The 23,364-nt window shown below is 38.1% G+C and overlaps 1 protein-coding gene across 2 annotated transcripts; it reads left to right on the top strand.

The window, feature by feature from the left end:
- The first annotated feature begins 35 nt into the window (after positions 1 to 35).
- Positions 36 to 22,090, top strand: nsd2 (nuclear receptor binding SET domain protein 2). 2 transcript variants are annotated; one of them, XM_048204148.1, is made up of 24 exons: positions 36 to 288; positions 3,030 to 3,769; positions 3,909 to 4,101; positions 6,657 to 6,817; positions 6,930 to 7,391; positions 7,493 to 7,573; positions 7,670 to 7,841; positions 10,321 to 10,380; positions 10,507 to 10,616; positions 10,771 to 10,867; positions 10,995 to 11,113; positions 11,321 to 11,431; positions 11,514 to 11,637; positions 11,722 to 11,922; positions 15,233 to 15,412; positions 15,539 to 15,695; positions 16,629 to 16,831; positions 16,921 to 17,024; positions 17,180 to 17,449; positions 17,534 to 17,650; positions 17,899 to 18,040; positions 20,247 to 20,353; positions 20,624 to 20,819; positions 21,020 to 22,090. In XM_048204148.1, exons 2-24 carry the CDS (start codon positions 3,044 to 3,046, stop codon positions 21,328 to 21,330), a joined length of 4,404 nt encoding a protein of 1,467 aa, XP_048060105.1. In that variant the 5' UTR covers positions 36 to 288; positions 3,030 to 3,043; the 3' UTR covers positions 21,331 to 22,090. The 2 variants fall into 2 exon arrangements, with proteins under 2 accessions (XP_048060105.1, XP_048060104.1); XM_048204147.1 differs by having other exon boundaries at positions 10,771 to 10,885.
- The last annotated feature ends 1,274 nt before the right edge of the window (positions 22,091 to 23,364 follow it).

Below are 23,364 nucleotides of genomic sequence, written 5' to 3'. Positions count from 1 at the left end.
TGGCAACAAAGATAACGAATTCCCTCCCTCTAGCATCTGACGTCACATGGTGAGAATTGCCCTCCTCAATTCCTCGCGCAGTGATCTGTGTCGCTTTGCCATTTTTCGAAATAAAAACAAAAACAGATGATCTCAGAATCTCATGGCTTCATCTTAAACCACGAACCTGCGATGAAGTTTGGACTACGCCGGGGATAAGCGAAGATGTTCAACGGAGAGTCAGCCGCGAAGAGAGAGATATTTGAAAAGGCCGGTTGAATTGTGCCGTCGCGTGTCAGCCAATCGGATGTGAGTATTTTTGGCGCTGATTGGGATGAGAGAGTTTCCCGCAAGCTCCTCAATACAGGTCGGGAGTAATGGAGATGCTGTAAACAGGTTTATTTTCCCACAGAAATAAGTCATTGGCACCTCATATTTAGGGGGGATTGTCTGTTACACGCTGGAGTGGGATATTAGAGCTTTTCTCTTATGGATAAACGAGTCGTTTTGTTGAATGTCACTGACTGAGGCAGCTGCAGCTGTAACGTTACCTCACTTGCTAGCTGGCTAAGCTGTAGTTCGCGAGGTTTGTCAGCTTCAGTTTGATGAGTAAATCATTCCAGCGAGTTAATAAAATGTGCCATGTGGGTATAACGTGTGTCACAGCCCCAGACACCTCCTCAGAGATTACATATGTAATAGCGTAGCAATGTTTGGTTTGGCTCAAGTATTTTGTGTTCTGTCGAGCCATTTCTTTGCTAACATCATATTAGCGCTATTCAGTTAACGTTACTTTCACGAGCCCACGGCTTGATATCTTTTACTCCAGTGTGTTTATACGTTTCCTTGCATCTGTCTGGCAATGCAGCGTTTCTACCGAAAGCGCAATTCCCACGAAGGCGTTTTATTTTGCTGTAAACGTCTATTATCTGTATTATCTTGCGTTATTTTCTTTCAGTTTGCTGTGGTCTATTAGGGCGGTTAAACGAGTCCATCAGTGACTCATCCATAAGCTCTCTTCATTGATGTTAACGAGGCATCCTGACCGTTCAGTCTGAATAACAATAGCTCGATAACTGCCTCTTGTTTCGGACATTTGCATTTGGGCAGTCACTATTTTACATAAAGCTTCGGTACTTGTGCGGTTTTAAAATCTGATTGTCGTTGTGCATGTTACAAATCAAAAGCGATACGTTTGATATTTCATTGATAGAAAGCTCGAAGTGCTTATTTTGTATCGTTTGGTTTGTATTAATGCATTTTGTTTCAGGATTCATTTGGGGTTTGTGCATTGAACTGAATTAAAGCGGCTGGCCACCCACTCGCGCACTGCCAATCCTCCACGGAAGCCATTTTAATGGTGGGACCAAACCATTCCAGCTCTCATACTCCATCCTCGGCATAACCAGCTCAGTTATTTTTTCACTTAACCACTGTGTCCCACACGAACTTAAACTTCTTTATTTGTGGCTATTTAGAAACTGCAGCTTGCGGCAGTCGCCACAAGTGCAGTGGACAGAAAACGTAATACATATTTACGATGTAAACACGATTTATATATATTATATATATATATATATATTTTTTTTTTTTATCGTAGTTTTTGTCTGTTTATTATTTATTTTGAATTTATATATATATATATATATATATATATATGTGTATGTGTGTGTATATATATATATATATATATATATATATATATATATATATATATTTATGTTTGTATGTATATATGTATGAAGACTTCAGATGCAAAAGCCTCTAAGTGCTATCTGAAATTTTCTTCTAAAATGAGCATTTTTTTAATCAAGCTCATATGGTTCAGTATTTTCACTTTAATGGCAATTAATAGGTTCTTTTCATTGCCATTAAAGTGAAATAACTGAACATAAACATACAAGCTTGATAAAAATGCTCTTTTTAGAAGAAAATTTCAGATGGCACTTAGAGGCTTTTGCATCTAAAGTATTTTTTATATATATATATATATATATATATATATATATATATATATATAATTAGTGTGTTTTATTTTAAATTTAGTTTACTTGATGAACAAAATGGGCCTGGGTTTCGAAGTTGTGTCCTATAACATAGTTGTGGTTGTATGAGAATTTAACACTGTTTTTCTTATAATACTGCTCCATATTTTTTAAACATGAGTTGTAAACCTTTTCTAACTAAGGGAACCTCTAATATAAACACTATGCAATTTCATTTAATTAGTAGCGCGAAAACTAACATTAAAGGATTAGTTCACTTTCAAATAAAATTTTTCTGATAATTTACTCACCCCCATGTCATCCAAGATGTTCATGTCTTTCTTTCTTCAGTCGAAAAGAAATTAAGGTTTTTGATGAAAACATTCCAGGATTTTTCTCCTTATAGTGGACTTCAATGGCCTCCAGACGGTTGAAGGTAAAAATTAAAGTTTCAGTGCAGCTTCAAAGGGCTTTAAACGATACCAGACGAGGAATAAGGGTCTTATCTAGCAAAACGATCGGTCATTTTCGGAAAAAAATGTAAATGTATATGCTTTATATAGACAAATGATCGCCTCTGTAAGTGCTTCCACTTTCCGTATTCTTCAAAAAGCTTAGATGGCATATGTCCTACTCCTTCCCTATTCTACTTACAGAAAAAATGTAACTGGCGCTGCGTTCATTTGTTTATATAAAGCATATACACTTAAAATGTTTTCAAAAATGACCGATCGTTTCGCTAGATAAGACCTTATTCCTCGTCTGGTATCGTTTAAAGCCCTTTTGAAGCTGCACTGAAACTGTAATTTTGACCTTTGGAGGCCATTGAAGTCCACTATAAGAAAAATCCTGGAATGTTTTCATCAAAAACCTTAATTTCTTTTCGACAGAAGAAAGAACATTTTATTTGAAAGTGAACTAATCCTTTAATACACTAGTGTTGACCTAGTTTGTCCGTTATCTACCTTTGCAGCGCTCCATTTGCTTTCATATACATTTTTATATCAGTCAATCTAGTGCTTATTGACTTTTCTAATTTATTGTTCTCATTTTTTGTTTTTGCAGGCCCCTGGTTAGTAATGACAGACAGTAAGGGGAGTTCACTGCCTGCAATGCCAGAGCCCAGGAGTCCTACCACCATGAAACAGCCGTCTGATTCACCTGGAGGATGTAAAAGTCGGGGTGATGGGAGCGCTGACCCTACAATGCTCATGGATAAAGCTGCTACCCAGCTGGCGGCTACACCTCAAGAAAGTGTTCTACAGATGATTGGTCATAACCACACCCACGAGCGGCTAAAGGACCTGACTTCCCGCTTGTTAAATGGCGATCAAGACAAAATTCCAAAGCTCTGTGCTGCCACAGCTCCACAGCCTCTTCTCAAAGGGGTGGAGCCTCTTCCTCAACATGCCAGCCCTCCAAGGAAGTCCAGTGTTTCTCCTGAACTCACTTTCAAAATAACCAAATGTGTGGTGAATCTAGGTGGGAAGTCAAACCGATACGGAGCGGATTATGAAGGGGAGAGAGAAGAGGAGACAGATGCACCATTGAGACTATCAGAAGGTGTTATGTCCTCTCCAACTGGCAGGAGAGACAGACGAAAGAAAAAGAGGGGGCTTGTGAGGAAGAGAACTCCACCAAATCGGAGACGTCCGATTTTAAGCTCTACTGCGAGTTCTGTTCCACCCCCTCTTCTACAAACCACCATAAATTCAAATGACCTCACCATTGAACCATGCATTCTTCCTACTAATGAGCAGATTGATGGCGAGATACCTGCTAGTGTAACTCCCATCCCTATCCAGGTATAGATTAATGGCATGTTTCCCTCATTCAATTGTCTTTTAATACAAGATTAGTTGTTTGTCTTAAGGAAAATGTGTTTATCCCTTGTAGACGGGATTCTATTCTTGAGACTTACAGTTGTTGATTTCTCTTTTGCAGCAGCCAGTGTCTGTTTGTGAAGTGAGTGATGTTGCACAGGATGTGGATGATGTAAAATTGAGTGGTACTGAGACACAACACCAGTTGCGGTACTCAGCGGGAGATGTTATCTGGACCAAAGTGTCTGGATATCCATGGTGGCCATGCATGATCACTACAGACCCAGAGTTCAACTTGCACTATAGGTCGAAAGGTAAGGTGTGCTAGATCAGTTGACTTATTGTTTTTCAGCGCTTTCCAACACTATCCTCAACAACGACAGATTTGCATCATTACTCTCTTACTCAATTACTGTCAGTTTGTGGCAGTGCATGCCAGTATGATGCTTTTGTAACATTGGCTCCACCTTTTCTTTATTGATCTGTATTTAGACATGTAAGAGCCTGGATCAGACAGCTCAATCAATAACATTACTATAACTGTAACTGCTAACTGACAGATATCGATTTAAAAAAAAAAAAACAGTCAAATGTAGAAAAAATAATACTGTGAGAAGAGAACTTTTAATTGATTTCATTGAGTGCAAAGGATGCATGAGAGTGAGTTCGAGTTTAGGTGCCATGGCACACTGCATGATTTACCACCCATGGAGGAGAGTCAGAATCTAGGGGACAACAAGGAAACAAATCTGAAGTAGTTCAGAGACACAAGGAGAAAGGCCATTGAGGGATTTAAAGGTTAAATACAATAAGTACTTTGTAGTAGAGCTGCATGATTAATTGTTAAAAGATCCCGATCTCAATTCAAACACCCACACAATCTTATTCTTAAATGACAACAGTTCGCTGTGTCTATTAAACATTTGACAAGTGTGATCACAGCAAAACATTCAAATCTGCGTTGGCGCTGCCACTGACCCAGAGAGAGCTGTTGTCATGTAGGTATCATTATTAGAAATTATAGAAAAATTCTAATTATTGCAGAAGTACTGGGATAAAAGTTTATAGTTCAGATATAAACACTGATGTCTATGGTAGCGATCAAATAGAGTAAATCACCTTTTGAAAGTAACTTGACGCTTCAAATAAAGATTGTATCAGTTACATCGTTACACCAGTAGGTGGCAACAAGTGACTGTTAAAACATGTATTTGTCATTGAGTCATTCAATAGTTTTGTTAAAAAATGCTGATTCATCCAGTAATGAAACATTGTCATTGAATTCAAACCAGTTTTTAAAAAAATAATTATTTCAAATTAAATATTTATAAATAGACTGCAGGAATTAACTCTTTGTGTGAAACTCCAGTGAATTACATGTTATTTTGTTTTGTCGTCTATTCATAATTGCGAAGAACCGTGATCTGTTTTAAACAAACAAACAAAAATTGTGATTCTCAATTTGTCCAGAATCGTGCAGCTGAATAAGAGATGAATCGGGTGCAATGGATTGGGGGATTCACTGGAACAAACTCTATTCAAATAGAATAACTTAACCTACATTTGAAAATCATCATCATAGCAATGGTAACTGAAACCATGATGATGCAATAATGTGAACAAGAAGCATGTAAATATTGAAAAGAACAGGACCAAAAACAGAGCCCTGGGGGACACCATGAGTAAGAGGGATAATGAGTTGTGAGAAGGCTGTGTCAGTAATGAAGGTCTTCTTTGGGATGGGACGGCTCGGGATCGGGTTAATGTTTTATAATTAGGTTTAGGTCAGGTAACTAAGAAAAGAGAAGAAAAAAATGTGTTTTTTTATATATATATATATATATATATATATATATATATATATATATATATATATATATATATATATATATATATATATATATATATATATATATATGGGTACAGGCTGGGTTTTTATGCCTGTGTAGACCTCTAGTTGTTGATGCAGATAGCTAAAAGCTGAGAGAAGAGTTGTGACCCCTGTCAAAAACGGCACATACATTTGGTCCAAAAAGATATATATATATATATTTGTCTGCTGTGTTGAGATTAAAGGAACGCCCGAGAGCACATGAGCAAAACAGTTTTGTCTCATGCTCTTTCGGTCACAACACAGCAGATGACAAGTAAAACATGACATGGAAGATGAGTGGGATCTCTTGGGTTGGTGGAAGAACGACAGCAGTGTTTTCTCATTACTGTCAACACTGTGCAAACTTTGTTTTGAAGTTTGAATCCCAGAAGAATTTATATGACTGTTACACCTGTCCACCCAGCAAAGTTTCATAATTGGTAAGTATGTGCTTTTTCTCTTTGGCTCCAGGGTGCTGACTGCTGAGGGTGCCACTGTGTCTTGATGAAACTGTGTTTCTTTACATGTATTGATTTACTGATCGTTGCATGAAATTCTAAAATACAGCATATTGCAAAAAAGGTATTTTCTGTGAGAAACGGACTTCAGGTTTGGCAGGTTCTGCTTCAGATTTAAAATGTAACTGTACCGGTCGGGTCAGGTTGGGTTGGGTTAAACGCAGGTACGGGCCTGGTTTGAACTTCAGTTTTTATGCCCGTGTAGACCTCTAGTTGGGGATGCAGATAGCTAAAAGCTTAGAGAAGAGTTGTGACCCTGCCAAAAACAAAACTTACATTTGTTCCAAAAAGATGATTTGAAAGCTCTGATAGGGGAGAGCACAGATCCTGTGGAAATTGTTTGCGCAAGTGTGACCTTGAGCTAACGTAAGCAGAGAGAAGGACATGCTTCCAACTGTCAACATGGCAGTATGAGAAATGTAGCACCTGTAGGAAGTGGATTTCTTAAATTTTTATAGATATTTTTGTATTTTGGCAGTGAATAGCCGCACAGGATTGTTGTACCATGTGCAGTACTTCGGAGATGCTCCGGAGAGAGGATATGTCTTTGAGAAGAGCATGGTCACCTTCTCAGGAAAACACCAGTACCAGTCACTTAGCCGCAGCAACAAACTACCCATTGATATAAGTGGAAGGAAGGTACAGTAAATATTGTGTATATATCTTTCACTAATGTGGGAGAAGTTATTCCATACATTTGTTGGAATTTCATACTACTTGGTCTCAGACTTCTTTGATGTTCTCTCTTCAGCGGGCAATTCCTCGTAAGTTCCGGAAACAGTGGGAGATAGGTGTGTCACAGGCAACAGAAGCATTGGGTCTACTAATAGAGGAGCGACTGGCCAAATTCAGCTTTGTTTATGAAAAGGGGAAAGCCCAGTTCAACCCTCGCATTCTACAAGAGCTTCAAGCACAACGCAATCAGGGACCACAGCAAGACCAAGCTCAGAGGGAGTCTCAAGAGCTTGTCAGCCTCACTCCCCCCGACTCCACTCATTCCAGCCCTAACTCCACCACACCTACCACCATCCCAGGCCTCTTCTCCCACCCCACAGACAGCAGCACTTCATCAGGGAAAACCACCCTACCCATAAAAGCACCTAAAACGTCAGTGAAGAGGGATCACCGCAGACAGCGTGGCACAACACTGAAATATAAGACAACAAAAGCTTCCTCTGCAAAACGGATCCCTCTGACTGAGTCTACTGTTCAGGTAGCAGACATTTGATATGATTGGCATTGTTTAGCTCTGTGTAGGATTAGGATTTTATTGTGAGGATTTTATATGTAATGTTTCTAATTTTGGCATTCTAGGATTCCTGCATTTCATCAGAGACACCTGAGCACCAGAGGAAAAGAAAGACAAATGCTGGGAAACGGACTTACCGGAAAAAAGTGTGTTTTGTCTCATTGTATTATGATCAGTGTTTCTGTGCTATTTTTGTGGTAATCACTTTTACTTTATTTAATATTATCTTTCCATATTTGAAGGACCTGCTCTGTATTGATCTAGACCTTCAGCTAAAAGCTCCTCAAAAGAAACAGAGACAGATCAGACAGAAGTTTCCTGCAGCACCGAATTCAGTGAAGAAGAGGAAAATAAAAGCAGGCGTCAGTATCTCTGACACTTTAAACGCTGTGTCCACTAATCCTGGACTTTCAGGTAAGATGTAACTTATAACACAAATTTAAAAACTATAATGGGCAAACAATTAAATAACTTATATGTTATAAACATGCATTATAAACAGGGGTGATTATTACGATTTTTGATTGTGAATGATAAAACTGTCTCCACGATCTGCTTCTGTGTGCATTCTATCAGTTGCAGTTCTGGTGCCCCGTCCCAACATACTGTACAATGTGATGTACATTCACATCACATGTTTAGCAACGCTGCGGTAAAGTTTATCTGCATGCGTTTTAAAGCCTTACCAGTTCAGTTTCTTATTCACACGTTGTTCTGACAAACTTTCTGAGCGCATACACCCAAAGCACACCCACGTTAAAAGCCTGTCACACAGCGTATGAGTACTGAAATAAGTTCTTTTAATATTGCTCACCCTTATTTTAGCCTAAATGGTCTGTCATTCTTTTTTATTTTGTAAACTTGTAAGGCTAAATTATTAAAAAAAGGAAATAAGTTTTAGCTGTACTGCTCAGTGACTTGCAAAATAGTATTTAAAGGGTTAGTTCACCCAAAAATGAAAATTCTGTCATTACTCACCCTCATGTCGTTCCACACCCGTAAGATCTTTGTTCATCTTCAGAACACAAATTAAGATATTTTTGATAAAATCCGATGGCTCAGTGAGGCCTGCATTGACAGCAAGTTAATTTAGACTTTCAAACGCCCAGGGTAGCGTTTCCCAAAAGCATCGTATGCCTAAGTTGTTCGCAGAGCCATTAACACCAATGGAGCTATGATCAACTTAGGTTGCTTTTGATGCAACCTTTGAAACTTTTGGGGAACGCTACACAGAAAGGTACTAAAGATATATTTAAAACAGTTCATGTGACTACAGTGGTTCAACCTTAATGTTATGAAGTGACAAAATAGCGACTTTATTCAACAATATCTAGTGAAGGGTGATTTCAAAACACTGCTTCATGAAGCTTCAAAGCTTTACGACTCTTTTGTTTCGAATCAATGGTTCGGGGCGTGTATCAAACGTTCTCAAACTGCCGAAGTCGCGTGGTTTCTGTAAACAAGGCTTCGTTACGTCATAAGTGTTTATAAATGTTAGTGGTTCACGTGACTTTGGTGACGTGACTTCAGTGCTCCGAACCACTGATTCGAAACAAAAGCTTCGTAAAGCTTTGAAGCTTCATGAAGCAGTGTTTTGAAATTACTTATCACTAGATATTGTTGAATAAAGTCGTTTTGTTTTTTTTGCGTACAAAAAGTATTCTTGTCACTTCATAACATTAAGGTTGAACCACTGTAGTCACATGAACTGTTTTAAATATGTCTTTAGTAGCTTTTTGGGCATTGAAAGTTAAATTAACTTCCTGTCAATGCAGGCCTCACGAGCCATTGGATTTTATCAAAAATATCTCAAGGTCTTACGGATGTGGAACAATATAAGGGTGAGTAATTAATGACAGAATTTTTATTTTTGGGTGAGCTAACCCTTTAAAACTAGCATGAAAAAGAATTGTGATAAGATTGTGGATTGTGATCCTGTCTGAAAAAAAGTATATATTTTTCAGAGGTCGCATTAGACTTTCGCACTGTCCGTCATTTTGACGGACAGGATAGTAAAAATTCTGTCATAATCAATTATTACCCATCATTTTATTTTTTATATTTTAATGATAATAAGATGTTTAATAGTTTCTTTTTTCATCCACATTTAAAGTTTTATTCACGAGCTTACAGGATAAGCAAATAGGCCTAGGCTATGCATTTATATTATGAAAAGAAGTTGAACAAAGACTGTGCGTCACTTTTCAGTTTTCATCTTGAACAGGTGTCGTGGATCGAGAGTGAACACGATCACCCCTTTCTCTTTACTACTTTACAGAACGAAATAACCATGAATGAACATCAGAAAATATGCTGAAAGATACAGTAGCTTACCGAAATCTGTTTCTTAAATGGTTCAATTCATGTTGGAAACAATGTCACGTAATACCTAATACGTAAAACAAAACAAACCATTTAAAACAAACCGAACTGGATTAGAAACTTAATTATGCAAGTATAAGTATTATAACTTTATTATTATAAAATGGACTTAAATTGGGTGCTCGCCTGTGTGTAGTCAAATGCATCGTTTTCATTTTATTCTGGAGACTGAACTCGCGCTCTGCTGCCACACTGGAGCACACTCACCACCTACTGGACAGGGGTGGGAATTAGTTACAAATTACATCAGCCTCAGTGTAATCTGTCAAAATGAAGTACGGCCTTCAGATTTTTCTGTCACTGCAAAAAAATTCCGTCAATGACGGAAAATTTTCGGTTAACGCGACCCCTGATATTTTTGCCATATCGCCCACCCCTAATTATAAACCATTCATCCATCTCTTTATGCCTTTCTTTAAATAATAATAAGAAAAAAACTCACTCAATGTTTCAAGGCTGTTGTGGCATGTCATTTTGTTCCTGTAGTAATTTTCTGTTTTTCTGTTATCAGATATAAAGTTATCAGTACTAAGCCCAAAACTCTTGGAGAAGGAGGATGGCGCTTCTAAAGGTGTGTGGGTGGTTTCGTTATTAGTTGCAACACTTCAGCTGTTTATAGAAAAGGTATACGGTATGGAAAAACCTAAAATTCTAAAGTTTTCAAATGATAAGCATGCATTCTGACTGCTTTATACAGGAAATAAAAAAGGCTACAAACGTTTACGAGAGTCAAAGGAGGATGTGGCACTGCAGCCTAAAATGAAAACCAAGCTTGAAAAGGAGTTGAAAAAGCAGAAAGGCCAAAAGGTGATAAAAGAGAAAATGCCATGCATTAGTCCGAGCTGAAATATTTTAGCATTAATTGTTTTTAATAATTAATGCAAAATTAAAATAATAATTGAAGATTCAATTTATAATCAACAGTAAAATAATATTCCTTTTCTTCCTCCTTTTCTGTCAGAATGCATCATCAGCTGAGGCCACTGTCACTAAACCCAGGGGGAGGAGGCGGAAAGCAGACAGGGATGAAAGAAGGAAACAAACTAAAAAATCCCCAAGTAAATCTGCAAACTATTGTGAGCTACAGAAAAGTTTTAGTCTAAATACTGTTTATCTTTGTGTCCTCCTTTTTATATTTCTTTTTGCAGTTCTTTGTTTCTAAAACGGTTTTTCTTTGTTTCACAGGTGAAGAAGAGTCTCCTGCTAAAGTCAAACGTGTCAGGAAGCGGAAACGGGAGTCAGGCAGCCAGTCGTTACCTGTTGCATCTAAGAAGCGCCGCCCATCATCTTGCCCTGAGCCAGAGGTGTGTGAATTAAAAAAAAAAAAAAAAATATTGTTTTCCAATACTTGAAATATCATACTTGGAAACTGACTATTTGTAAACTAGTTTTAAAAATGTCGTGTCTCTTGGTTTGAATAATCAACTTTATTTGAAACCGTAAATGAATGGTTTCTGTTGCTTTTGCCTGCAATATGTCCTTTGAGTAAATATTTTTAATCCATATTTCAGAGTTCGCTGTGTGAGCAGAGACCCGATTCTCCCAGTGACAGTACAGACGAATCCCATCCCTCAAAAAAGACTGAACGCGCTGCTGGTGCCAAAAAGGAAAGCGTGTGTCTGGTAAGAGCCCTATCTGTGTCAGGTGTTCAACTCTAGTTGATGCGTGATGTGGCATGAGTGTGAGTGTGTTGCTGTTCTACAGGTGTGTGAGCAGACTGGGGAGGATCTAGTGATGTGTGAGGGACAGTGCTGTGGCTCGTATCACCTGCATTGTATTGGACTGGAGCGATCCGCAGAAAAGGTGCTCTGCACTGCCTGCAGCTCAGGTGAGATGCGCTGATGCCATGTTGTTATGATATTACTGATTTTGTGTCACTATTGTGAGCTATAATTTTCTTTCTCTTTTTCAGGTGTGCATGTGTGTTTCACCTGTAAGAAGTCTGAAGGAGAGGTGCGGCGTTGCTGTGTTCTTCACTGTGGCCGTTTCTACCATGAGGCGTGTGTGCAGTTGAACGCTCTGACTGTGTTTGAGAACCGAGGCTTCCGCTGCCCACTGCACACCTGCCTCAGCTGCCACTACAGCGGCCGTGGCACTGGCAAGGCCACAAAAGGTACTCAAACTGATTTAAATGTTTATGCACTGTTATTATTAAGTGGGTTCAAATAAGACACATTTATATTAAGTGTTTGACTACTATCTTCTGACATGTAAATTAAAGTGAATAATTTGATACAATGCACTTATTGTGTACATGCATGTTATGTTGCACTTATAATTGAAAATACCTGCACTAACAGTGCTCCAGGCTGCAACTAAATGGCCTTATTTTTCTGCCAGTGTGACTAAATTTCGTTAGAGGTCACACTGGTGAATGGCGCACGGACTATTTGTTTAACCATTTGTCAGCACTGAGCAATAATAGACAGCGTAGCGGGAGTTCAGCGCACACCGATCTCGATCACGCGACACTGCTTACCACATAGTACACACCACAAGAAAAGTGTTTGAATTTGTTGCAAAATTAATAACATCACTGCGAAATCTAGTGGAAAGCATTCAAATTCAGCACAAAATTCTCTGCTTTAGACCACAGATATCAGATCAAATGGCACTGACCAGGAGAAACACTGTGCCACAAACAAGTTAAGGCTCCCCAATCCACAAATCACCATGGATTTAATGTAGTAACGCTTACTGAAACTATGGTATAGGCCTTTATCACACTTCCGCATTCGAAAAGCGGAAGGTTCAAGTATTGGCGTAAAGCAGGGGTCTCAAACTCAAATTGGCGGGGGGCCGTTTCTGTGATTGACACCTCATAGGAGGGCCATATTAAATTTCAAGCGCAAGAAAACGCAACATTTCAGAAAATTTACTTTCCTTTGCATTATTTCTCATTTACTTCAAATTTCATTAGGCCTACTAAAATATTTTTATACCTATACTATAAATATTTTATTTACCATACTAAATGTAAACAGCAGTCTCTCTCTCATTGTTACAGAGTGCAATATAATTATATAATAGGCTACTATTACTAATATAATACTATTAATTGCAATAGTCTGGTGCAACTTCTCACATCCAACAAGGTGCGTGGAATAAAAAAAATAGTAATTTAGGAACAAAACCAACAACACTTGTGGCGTGGAGGGGTCAGAAATAAACAGAAAACTGGAGCTATATATCATCTTTATTTTGCCAAAAAATAAAAATCTCTCATTGCTACATACATTATTAGTTTTTAACATTTAGTGGAAGTATTTTCCCTTACTATATGTTAGCTTAAAATCTTGCACTGAACAACACTGTACTGAACAAATACAATCCCTGAATACATTTGTACACTGTTCTGTTTCTTGACAGACACCTGGCAGCCCTTGTGCTCACACAGCTGGGCCACATTTGTCCAAGATGCCGTTTGAGCATCGGTAACATTTAATGGTTGCATCTGACACATTTCGGTGGTTTAAATCGACGCTTGTGACTTAAAATCGAGTGCATTTACTGTAATTTAGGAAGCGACGCGGTTGAGAGCGCGGCTCATGGTTGCATAGCAACGACAGACGCCACTGGAGCGAAAGCTCATTGGAAAGAAGGAGAATGCGGCGCGGCCACTTATGTGATGCGATATGCGAATGTCCCTTTGAACGGCGACTTTTTCTTTGCATCTCAGACAGGTAGCAACTAGAGAATAATAATAATAATAATAATTTAGCGGGCCAGATTATGTTTTATTTTTGAGATCAGTTGCGGGCCGAGTGGAGGGGGAGGGCGGGCCGGCAGTTTGAGACCACTGGCGGCAGTGGAAGTTATTTTAACATTGGCCGTGCACATAGCACGGGAATGTTGATTTTATTTTTGTAAAATTTAGCACAGATACTTATTCTCAAGACACCAACCCCTTTTTACAATCGTTAATTGAGTATTGTGAAACAAAGAAAAAAGGCGTTATAATATTCTTACGCATATTTAAAGGGGAGTTCGCAAGCCATTCTGCATGTGTATGTGCAGTACTTCAGAGTCTTATCACCTTATTTTATCACAGAGCTGCAAAAATAGAATACAAACAACATATCACATTAAAGAGCTTTAATTAGACGAAGCTTAAAATATTAAAATGAATAATATGACTGTTCACTTTTCTTTTTTTTTTTTCATGGACTTACTTTACAATGCTGGCATCAAACTGAAGTTGTTTAAATAAAGGAATATGTCCAGCCCATAGATGATTATCCAAAAATAACTGGTTTGATTATCATAAATGAATCATATCCTCTGTGTTTGAGTGCAATATTGGATAGCATTATACTATAGACAATATGGGTGGTTATATATTGCAAAAATAAATAATAACATTACAAATAAAATGAAATCAGTCCGATGATTCCTCTGGCAGTACACTTGAGCAGCACGCTGCTCGTCAATCTCATGCCGTCAGTACACCGTCAGCGCTGATGATCGCCTCGCTCAGATAATGTTACACATTTAAATGAAAGATGACATAGATGGGAAGATATCATGTAAGTCTAAATAAACAGTTTTAAATATTGAAGTTTACTATTAAGTTAAACTAAACGAGTATAATTTTCTTCTCAAAACTGGCGCCTGTCCATTGACAATAATGCAGGTGAAAATTCCTTTACGCTACTAATCAAAGCCGGATGTGACGACACGCGTACTGTGATAAAGGCCTATTGTGGCAGAGATACTCGAATGCTTTTACATTATTAATTTCTGGGTTCATGCAAACCTTTGAGAGTGAAATTGTAGCACTTTCCAATGACTTTTTAAAGTTCTTCACACTTTTTCCAGCACTTAAAAGCACTAAATATTATCCAGTTTTAATGTTATTTTTAATGTGATGATTTGTAAAACTAAAAGTTTAAAGATGAAGGTTTCTGAATTACCACTAGATGGCGGCAGAGAAGCACTTATTGACTACCTAACATATGGAAAAGTCTCAAGAAAAACAAAAACTTCTTCAAATTATGACTGAGTTACACTAAGCACGTAAAGAGCGCTCCTTTTGTCAGTCAGTTCAGTCATGGTACATTTAATAAGAGTAGAATATTTACATTTTTCCCTATAAAAATATTTTTGCATGTTACTGTTACTTTTATGTGCATCTCAATCTCATCAAATTTCCAATGAATATAAATACAAAACAATAGAAATCTGATTAAATTACCTTTTTTATGATCTAAAAAAAAAACGAACAAAAAAAACAGCGCCAAAAGTGGGACCTTTCTTAAGTGGGACCTTTTATTTCATTTAATTCAAACTGCAAACAAAAATCAACTCTACATGCTTCTAATAGGTTAAATGATATGAAAACGCTAAATCAATCTCAAACAAAAGGACTTATTTAGTTGGTGTTGGCTTTATCACCTAATACATTTCCCATTGTCCCTTTGCAGGAAAGATGATGCGTTGTTTGCGTTGCCCCGTGGCCTATCATGTTGGAGACCTGTGTGTTGCTGCGGGCAGTGAGATGCTGTCGTCTTCTGCCATTGTGTGCACAAACCACTTCAGGGCTAAGAAAGGCTACAGTCACCACTCTCACGTCAACGTCAGCTGGTGCTTTATCTGCTCAAAGGGTGTGACTTGCACTGTCATTATTCAAGACTGTCATTATTAAGCTCTGTTTTATTCCTTTTGTAATGTTGGGCATCCAAACTTAAACACGACGGCACTCTATAAATGGAAACATTTGTGTGTTGAAGGTGGCCGTTTGCTGTGCTGTGAGTCATGTCCAGCTGCATTTCACCCTGACTGTCTGAACATCGCTATGCCTGATGGCAGCTGGTTCTGTAATGATTGTCGCTCAGGGAAGAAACCCAAATACAGAGACGTTATCTGGGTCAAACTGGGGAACTACAGGTCAGTCTCTAACAGCACCACACACCTTTAGCTTAAACTTACTGAACTCATCGGTTTACAGCAGATTTTTATTTAATTTATTTAGAGGTTTTGGTGGTTGCTAGGGCTAGAGAGCGCTATTACTGACTGGGGTTGGGAATCGAAAATCTATTCCAATTCTGTGCATTTTAATATAACTTAACTTAATATAAACCATTCAAGCGCTAGACCCATGCATTGTTTTCTGTGCTGCGCACACATCCAAAGAGCACTCACAGAAAAAGTGATTTAATGTGATTTTAGACCAAGAAGGCTCTTGTGCTGTTTTCTGTGCTCTACACACTGTGCTCCAAAACAGCGTGCACACAGAAAGCCGCCTCTCTTACTGAATAGTGCGTGATACTGAACTGAGTTCTCTTCCTTTTTGCACTTGAATTGACAAATACACACAAAAATGTCAAAATATCCATGTAAACGCAGTTGGTTATGTCTTAAGTGAATGTAACAGTTGACAAAAAAAAAAGCATGTGCAACGGAATATTGGATCTGTGCAGCTCTTAAAGTGACAGTCTCTATAATAATCAAACAACAAAAGACATCTACATCAATATTGGAATCGAAATTACTAATCGTTAAGAATCGGAATCGAGATGCAGAACCGGAATCGTAATCATTAAATGATACCCAACCCTATTAATGACATAAGATTTTGATCAGACGTAAGATACAGAAAAGCCATCATGCACAGTCTGCTGTCAGGTGTTGTCAAAATAAAAGTCAAGTTACCATCTCCTGTCGTCCAAACAGAAAAACATAAAATATAGACTGATATATTTGCCTTGCCTATATATCTGGTGACCTACTTTGCACAAACAACCTCACGTTTTATTGAGAAAATGATCAAATGACTAAGCTGCAATTTGCCCTAACCTTTGACCTCATTTAAAATTCTAGATGGTGGCCTGCAGAGATCCGTCACCCAAAGAACATCCCAACGAACATCCAGCACCTGCGTCATGAGATTGGAGAGTTCCCCGTGTTCTTCTTTGGCTCTAAAGACTATTTCTGGACACACCAGGGCAGAGTCTTTCCTTACATGGAGGGGGACAGGGGGAGCAAATACCAACACAATGGCATTGGGAAGGTCTTTAAGAATGGTAAATAATTATTTGTCTTATTACCTTATTTGTAATCTGAGTATTGTAAGTGCTTTTGTGAAATGGTTTCTCTGTATCCATTTGTGCAGCCCTGCTAGAGGCAGAAACTCGCTTTAAGGAGATCGAGATGGAGAGGGAGGCCAAAGAGGCTCAGGAGAACAACAAGAAACCTCCTCCTTACAAGTATATCAAGGTACTGCTATTCACTACGATCTTTATACAAGATTCCCATGGTCTTGTAAAACCTTTTCATTACTGTAGTCATTTTAATGTTATGACTTTGGCAAGTCTGTTTATAGAGATTTTAATAGCTTTATTTATTTGAATGGTTTTCTTTTTTATTATCAGGTGAATAAGCCTTGTGGACGAGTGCAGGTCTACACCGCAGACATATCAGAGATCCCCAAGTGTAACTGTAAGCCGTCAGACGAGCGTCCCTGCAGCTTTGAGTCCGAGTGTCTGAACCGCATGCTGTTGTACGAGTGCCATCCTCAAGTGTGTCCGGCTGGAGAGCGCTGCCAAAACCAGGACTTCACCAAACGCCTCTATCCCGAGACCAAGATCATTCGCACCGCAGGCAAAGGCTGGGGCCTGGTGTCAATGCGAGACATTAAGAAAGTAAGTCCGCTAGCTTTTGAAAACATTTAGCAAAAGAAGATTTACTGTATGTGATTGCTGATTGGCTGTTTGTGTGTCACTCAGGGGGAATTCGTGAATGAATATGTGGGTGAACTGATAGACGAGGAGGAGTGCAGAGCCAGAATCAAATACGCTCAAGAGAACGACATCACACATTTCTATATGCTCACTATTGACAAGGTAAATAAAGGCGCCATGTATGTGCTTGCTGTGCTTCTTCATGTATGGGCTCATGCCTGATTTTGGCATGTTTGGACCCTATACGGCAGAGCCAGAGAAACGGTGTTGCGTTGGGAGTGTCACTGAGCAGCTTTGTGTGGCACTAAAGGTCACAGTATTACAGATCATGCCATAGATAAAATGCTCATGACAGCATAATGGTTTGTGATTGTTCTTCCTTCATCGTTCCATTCACCATTTGTGTGCAGGATCGGATTATAGACGCGGGACCCAAAGGGAACTACTCTCGCTTCATGAACCACAGCTGCCAGCCCAACTGTGAGACTCAGAAATGGACAGTTAATGGAGACACACGTGTGGGCCTGTTTGCCGTCTGTGACATCCCTTCTGGTGAGCTCACATTCTGCAATTAAGAGATTTGATGGATTTTGTGTTTTAACTAGTGTTACTATATATTTTTAGCATTTAAAATCTTATTTGTGCAATTTGTTTATAAAATGTATATATATTTGGTGTATCCCACAGGATTTTGTGAATCTAGTGCACTTTGAGAGCAAAATTAAGAGCTCCAATGCATTTTCAGTGACCAAATTGAAGTAAAATGTCTTTACATTGACTTGTACCTGGACTTTAAAGTGGATTCTCTTTAGGTTTTTATAGTGTCTCAGTCCACATTACAATCATACTGGTGTTTTTAGGAAGTCAAACAATTTGCATGATGATAATAATAATAGGTTATTAATAAAACTGTTATTATCCTTTAAAGGGATAGTTCACCCAAAAATGAAAATTTGATGTTTATCTGCTTACCCCCCAGCGCATCCAAGATGTAGGTGTCTTTGTTTCTTCAGTAGAACACAAATGATGATTTTTAACTGCAACCGCTGCCGTCTGTCAGTGGTATAATGCAAGTCAGCGGGAACTTGGACTATAAGAGTAAATAAAACTTGCATAGACAAATCCAAATTAAACCCTGCGGCTCGTGACGACACATTGATGTCTTAAGACACGAAACGATTGGTTTGTGTGAGAAACCGAACAGTATTTATATCATTTTTTACCTCTAATACACCACTATGTCCAACTGCGTTCAGCACTCGCTTAGTGAGGTCTGATCGCGCTCTGACAACGGCAGTGATGTCTCGCTCTCATTGAAGCATATGCGCGAGACATCACTGCCGCTGTCAAGAGTGCGATCAGACCAAACGAATCGAGTGCTGAACGCAGTTGGACATAGTGGTGTATTAGAGGTAAAAAATGATATAAATACTGTTCGGTTTCTCACACAAACCAATCGTTTCGTGTCTTAAGACATCAATGTGTCGTCACGAGCCGCAGGGTTTAATTTGGATTTGTCTATGCAAGTTTTATTTACTCTTATAGTCCAAGTTCCCGCTGACTTGCATTATACCACTGACAGACGGCAGCGGTTGCAGTTAAAAATCATCATTTGTGTTCTACTGAAGAAACAAAGACACCTACATCTTGGATGCGCTGGGGGTAAGCAGATAAACATCAAATTTTCATTTTTGGGTGAACTATCCCTTTAAAGGGATAGTTCACCCAAACCTGTATGAATTTCTTTGTTCTGCTGAACACAACAAAAGATATTTGGAAGATCTCACCCCCTATAATTCGAATTTAATGTTATGCCACAATTTTATTATTATTTTTTTTGTTCACGCAGGAATGCTTTATTGCTTTGTAAAAAATGAGACGTGGGCAGTGGAATGGGGAAAAGAGCAAAGTTATTAGACGTGATTTGAACTTTTTTTTAACTTAAAGTCCACGTTTAGAATGCCATTTCATGGGTGAGACGCTCTAAAAGACACGACTGCAACAGCCAAACATGTCTGCTAAACAAAAACAATAGGAAAAATAACACAATGGAATGCAAAAACCTGTAAAGAACTACTACTGTATGTTTAATATTTCATGTTTGCATGTGACAAGCTGCTGTTGTTTTCTGTTTTTACAAACCAACTGCTGTTAATAATAGACTATTACTAGTGTTATTTATTTCTATTTTCTATATAATTTCTAAGTATAAAGGATATGTTTAAGATAAGTTTGTATAATAAGTGGCTTCATATTTCATGCATATTTTCTGGAATAATATTTAACTAACAAGTCATTTGTTTTACATTTACACCATGTTGATCACTTCAGGTTTGGTGCACTTGGAACTTTTTTTAACCATGTTGTTAATGAAGAGAATGTTACTTGAATCATTTTGTAGTTACATTTTTTTAATTTTCCTAGTTAAACATTAAAAAATTGAAATCGTGAATCGGTCAATCGTTCTGAAAAATAGAGATTTTATTTTTTTGCCATATCGCCCAGCCCTACTAATAAGTAAAAAGTCTTTTATAAGAAATGTAAAAAATATTTTTGGTTCATTATGAAACTGGTGGGACAGATTAGACTATGGCAAGCCGCCACAGTCTAGGTAATTAATGGGAAACACTGTAAATTATTATAAATTAAATTTACTATATTTTCTTGCTATCTCTCCACCTATTTTTTTTGTTGCCAATTTTTTTTTATTATTGTTATTTCACCTCAGAATTAATTGCCAATGTGTCATTGTTTTCAGGCACTGAGCTGACTTTTAACTATAACCTGGACTGTCTTGGGAATGAAAAGACTGTGTGCCGCTGTGGAGCGCCCAACTGCAGTGGTTTCCTAGGTGACAGACCCAAGGTTAGTGACTAATACCTTTTATTTAAGCTCCCTCTGTCATTATAGATGTCTTGCTGGTGTAGTGGTTAAAACTCAGGCCTGGTTTTCTGAAGGTTTGAGCCTTGTAAAGTGCGAACTATCACCGCTATGCCTTCACTTGTACTTGTACTACACGTTCGGATAACATCTGCTACATAACTTCTTTGTTATCCACTTCAAAGAGTTACATATATAGTAATGTATATGTTAGTCTAAATGTGTTGACACTTGCTTTTCACACATCAACTTCAGAACGGTCATCCTTCTGAGCCCAAAAACAAGCATCAGAAGAAAAAGCCCAAGCGGAGAAGGTCCCGGAATGAAGGCAAGAAGTCTGAGGACGAGTGTTTCCGCTGCGGTGATGGAGGAGAGCTGGTTCTGTGTGACAAGAAGGGCTGCACTAAAGCCTATCACCTTTCCTGCCTAGACCGCACCAAGAGACCATTTGGTAACCATTACTCTATAATGCTATGTAGTCGATTTAAAAAAAAATCAACTAATTAATTGCACATCTATAATTAATCATGATTAATCACACCTAGGGTTGTCAAAAGTACTGACTTCGGTGACAAGTCGGTAGTGAAATTTTAAAAATGTGACGATAAACATCGACAAACTTTTACATTTGTGGTCCATGTTTTCTTTCAGGTCGCTGGGATTGTCCCTGGCATCACTGTGACGTGTGCGGAAAGAACTCCGATGCTTTCTGCCAGCTGTGCCCTAACTCTTTTTGCAAGGCTCACCAGGAGGGGGCGCTGCGGTCGCACCCGCTCACGGGCCAGCTCTGCTGCCAGGAACATGAAGACTCCGATATCCGCCCTCAGGCAGAGACCCCGGTGGAGCACACCGCTGAAGCACCCTCATCCACCAAACCACGCAAGTACAGGCGCCGAACGGAGGCCAAAACCAGCAGCAAAGCACCTCTCAAGAAGAGGTCCAGAAAGACCGCTGAGGTGTAGTGGGATATCGAACTATGGAACCTGCCGTTCCTCCCACTAATCCTGGCCTCCTCCTCAGCTCCTGCCCCAAATGATTCAGTGATATTGACGTCATGTGACTGTTCTGCCAAGCTGAAAGCACTGTACGTGTCTGATCAGGGAAGCATGTTAACACTGTAGAGCTCCTCAGAGCTGCCGAATCAGGTCTCCCTCCACTCACTCTGCCTCCTCATATTCCACTTGTGTGTGTGTGTGTGTGTGTGTATGTGTGTGTGCGTGTGTGTGCGTGTGCGTGTGTGCATGCACTGCCAAATAGACGACAGAGCCGACAGACTGAACACCTCAAATAAACAGCATTACAGACGCCAAACTTGAAACCTTTTTACGCCGTTATGAATCTTGGCATAGAATTTTTTTTTTTTTTTTTTTTTTTTAAACAGTAGATATGTATATGGAAATGTATATGAAAGACCAAAATTATAATAATACTGGATTTATTGTTAGTAACAGGTGCCAGAAGTTTTTTTTTTAACAAGTGGTATCTTTAAATAAGACACTATGGGTAGCCCTTGAATTACATTTTTAGAGTCAGTACATATAACTATAGAGCAGCACAAACATTTTTTTTTTTTTTTTTATAGCTTGGTTCATTTTTGTAGCTCATTTTTGAGTTTGAGTAACCAGGACGTTAGGATGTTAAATCTACCTATTCAGAGTTTTAAAACGGCAAATCATGACAGGCTTCTTGTGATACTTACGAGAAATAAAGCTTTTTGAAGCAGTTGTGGTGTGATTTTTTTTATTTTTTTTTTATTTTATTTTTTTTTTGTTTAACCCCTTAACTGTCACTCTCTCTAGACTGACGCTTGACTTTTTTTTTTTTTTTTTTCTTTCTTTTTTTTAGCGCATTTTTTCATCTCATATTTTAGTAATCATAAATTGGGTATCATTCGAAAGCTTACAAACTCAAAATTCATCCTGTTGAGTTTTGAAATTGGATGTTGCATTACCATGGAAACAGTGCTCTAAATTCTTTTAGGGGGCTCCTCCCCTAGTGGGCGGTGTCAGGTTTCATATTACAAATTTGATTTGAACTACTTTATATTTAAAACTTTTTCTAATCTTGACAAAATGCATATCGTTGGAAAGGTGCGAGTCTCAAGGTTCCATGTTTGGTGAATGTTTTGTGATAGAAGTGAAATTTGGATAGAAATTTATGAAACTTATAAATTTAGAAATTTATAAACCATCTCGAGAATAAAGTCATTAAATTACGAGAACAAATTCGTTAAATTTCGAGAAAAAGGTCGAGAAAATGTTGAATAAACTCATTAAATTACGAGAAAAAAGTTGTTAAGTTACGAGAACAAATTCGTTAAATTATGAGAAAAAACTCGTTAAATTTCGAGAAAAAGGTCGAGATAAAATGTTGAGAATAAACTCATTAAATTACGAGAAAAAAGACGTTCAATTACGAGAACAAATTCGTTAAATTACGAATTTGTTCTCATAATTTAACCACTTTTTTCTCGTAATTTAACGACTTTTTTCCTCATAAGTTTATTCTCAACATTTTATCTCGACTTTTTTCTCATAATTTAACAAATTTGTTCTCATAATCTAACAAATTTTTCCTCGTAATTTAATGACTTTATTCTCAACATTTTATCTCGACTTTTTTCTCGAAATTTAACAACTTTAATCTCGGGATGGTTATATTTTTTTTATTATTGCTCGGCCCTAATCCTCTTCCATATTGATTTGATAGAAATTTTAGAGTAAAAAAAAATCTGAAAATATATTTTATAGAAAATAAATGTTTAGTACAGTACGTTTAATTTACAGTAAATATTAACTTCCATAATTTTGTCATACTTTTATTTTAGGTTTCACTTCAGGAATAATCTGCTGAGTCTCTTTAAAACACGACCTGTCTGTATTCCAAAACATTCTTGAATTATAACCTTTTAGGTTTGGAATTTTTAGTGCATTTTCATGTCTGCTAAAAAAGGGGGGTGACATTTAAGGGGTTAAAATTTGTCATTTTCAAACTTC

This window comes from Megalobrama amblycephala, linkage group LG10 (genome assembly GCF_018812025.1).
Source record: "Megalobrama amblycephala isolate DHTTF-2021 linkage group LG10, ASM1881202v1, whole genome shotgun sequence".
NCBI classification, from domain to species: domain Eukaryota; kingdom Metazoa; phylum Chordata; class Actinopteri; order Cypriniformes; family Xenocyprididae; genus Megalobrama; species Megalobrama amblycephala.
This window is presented reverse-complemented; position numbering and strand designations above follow the sequence as displayed.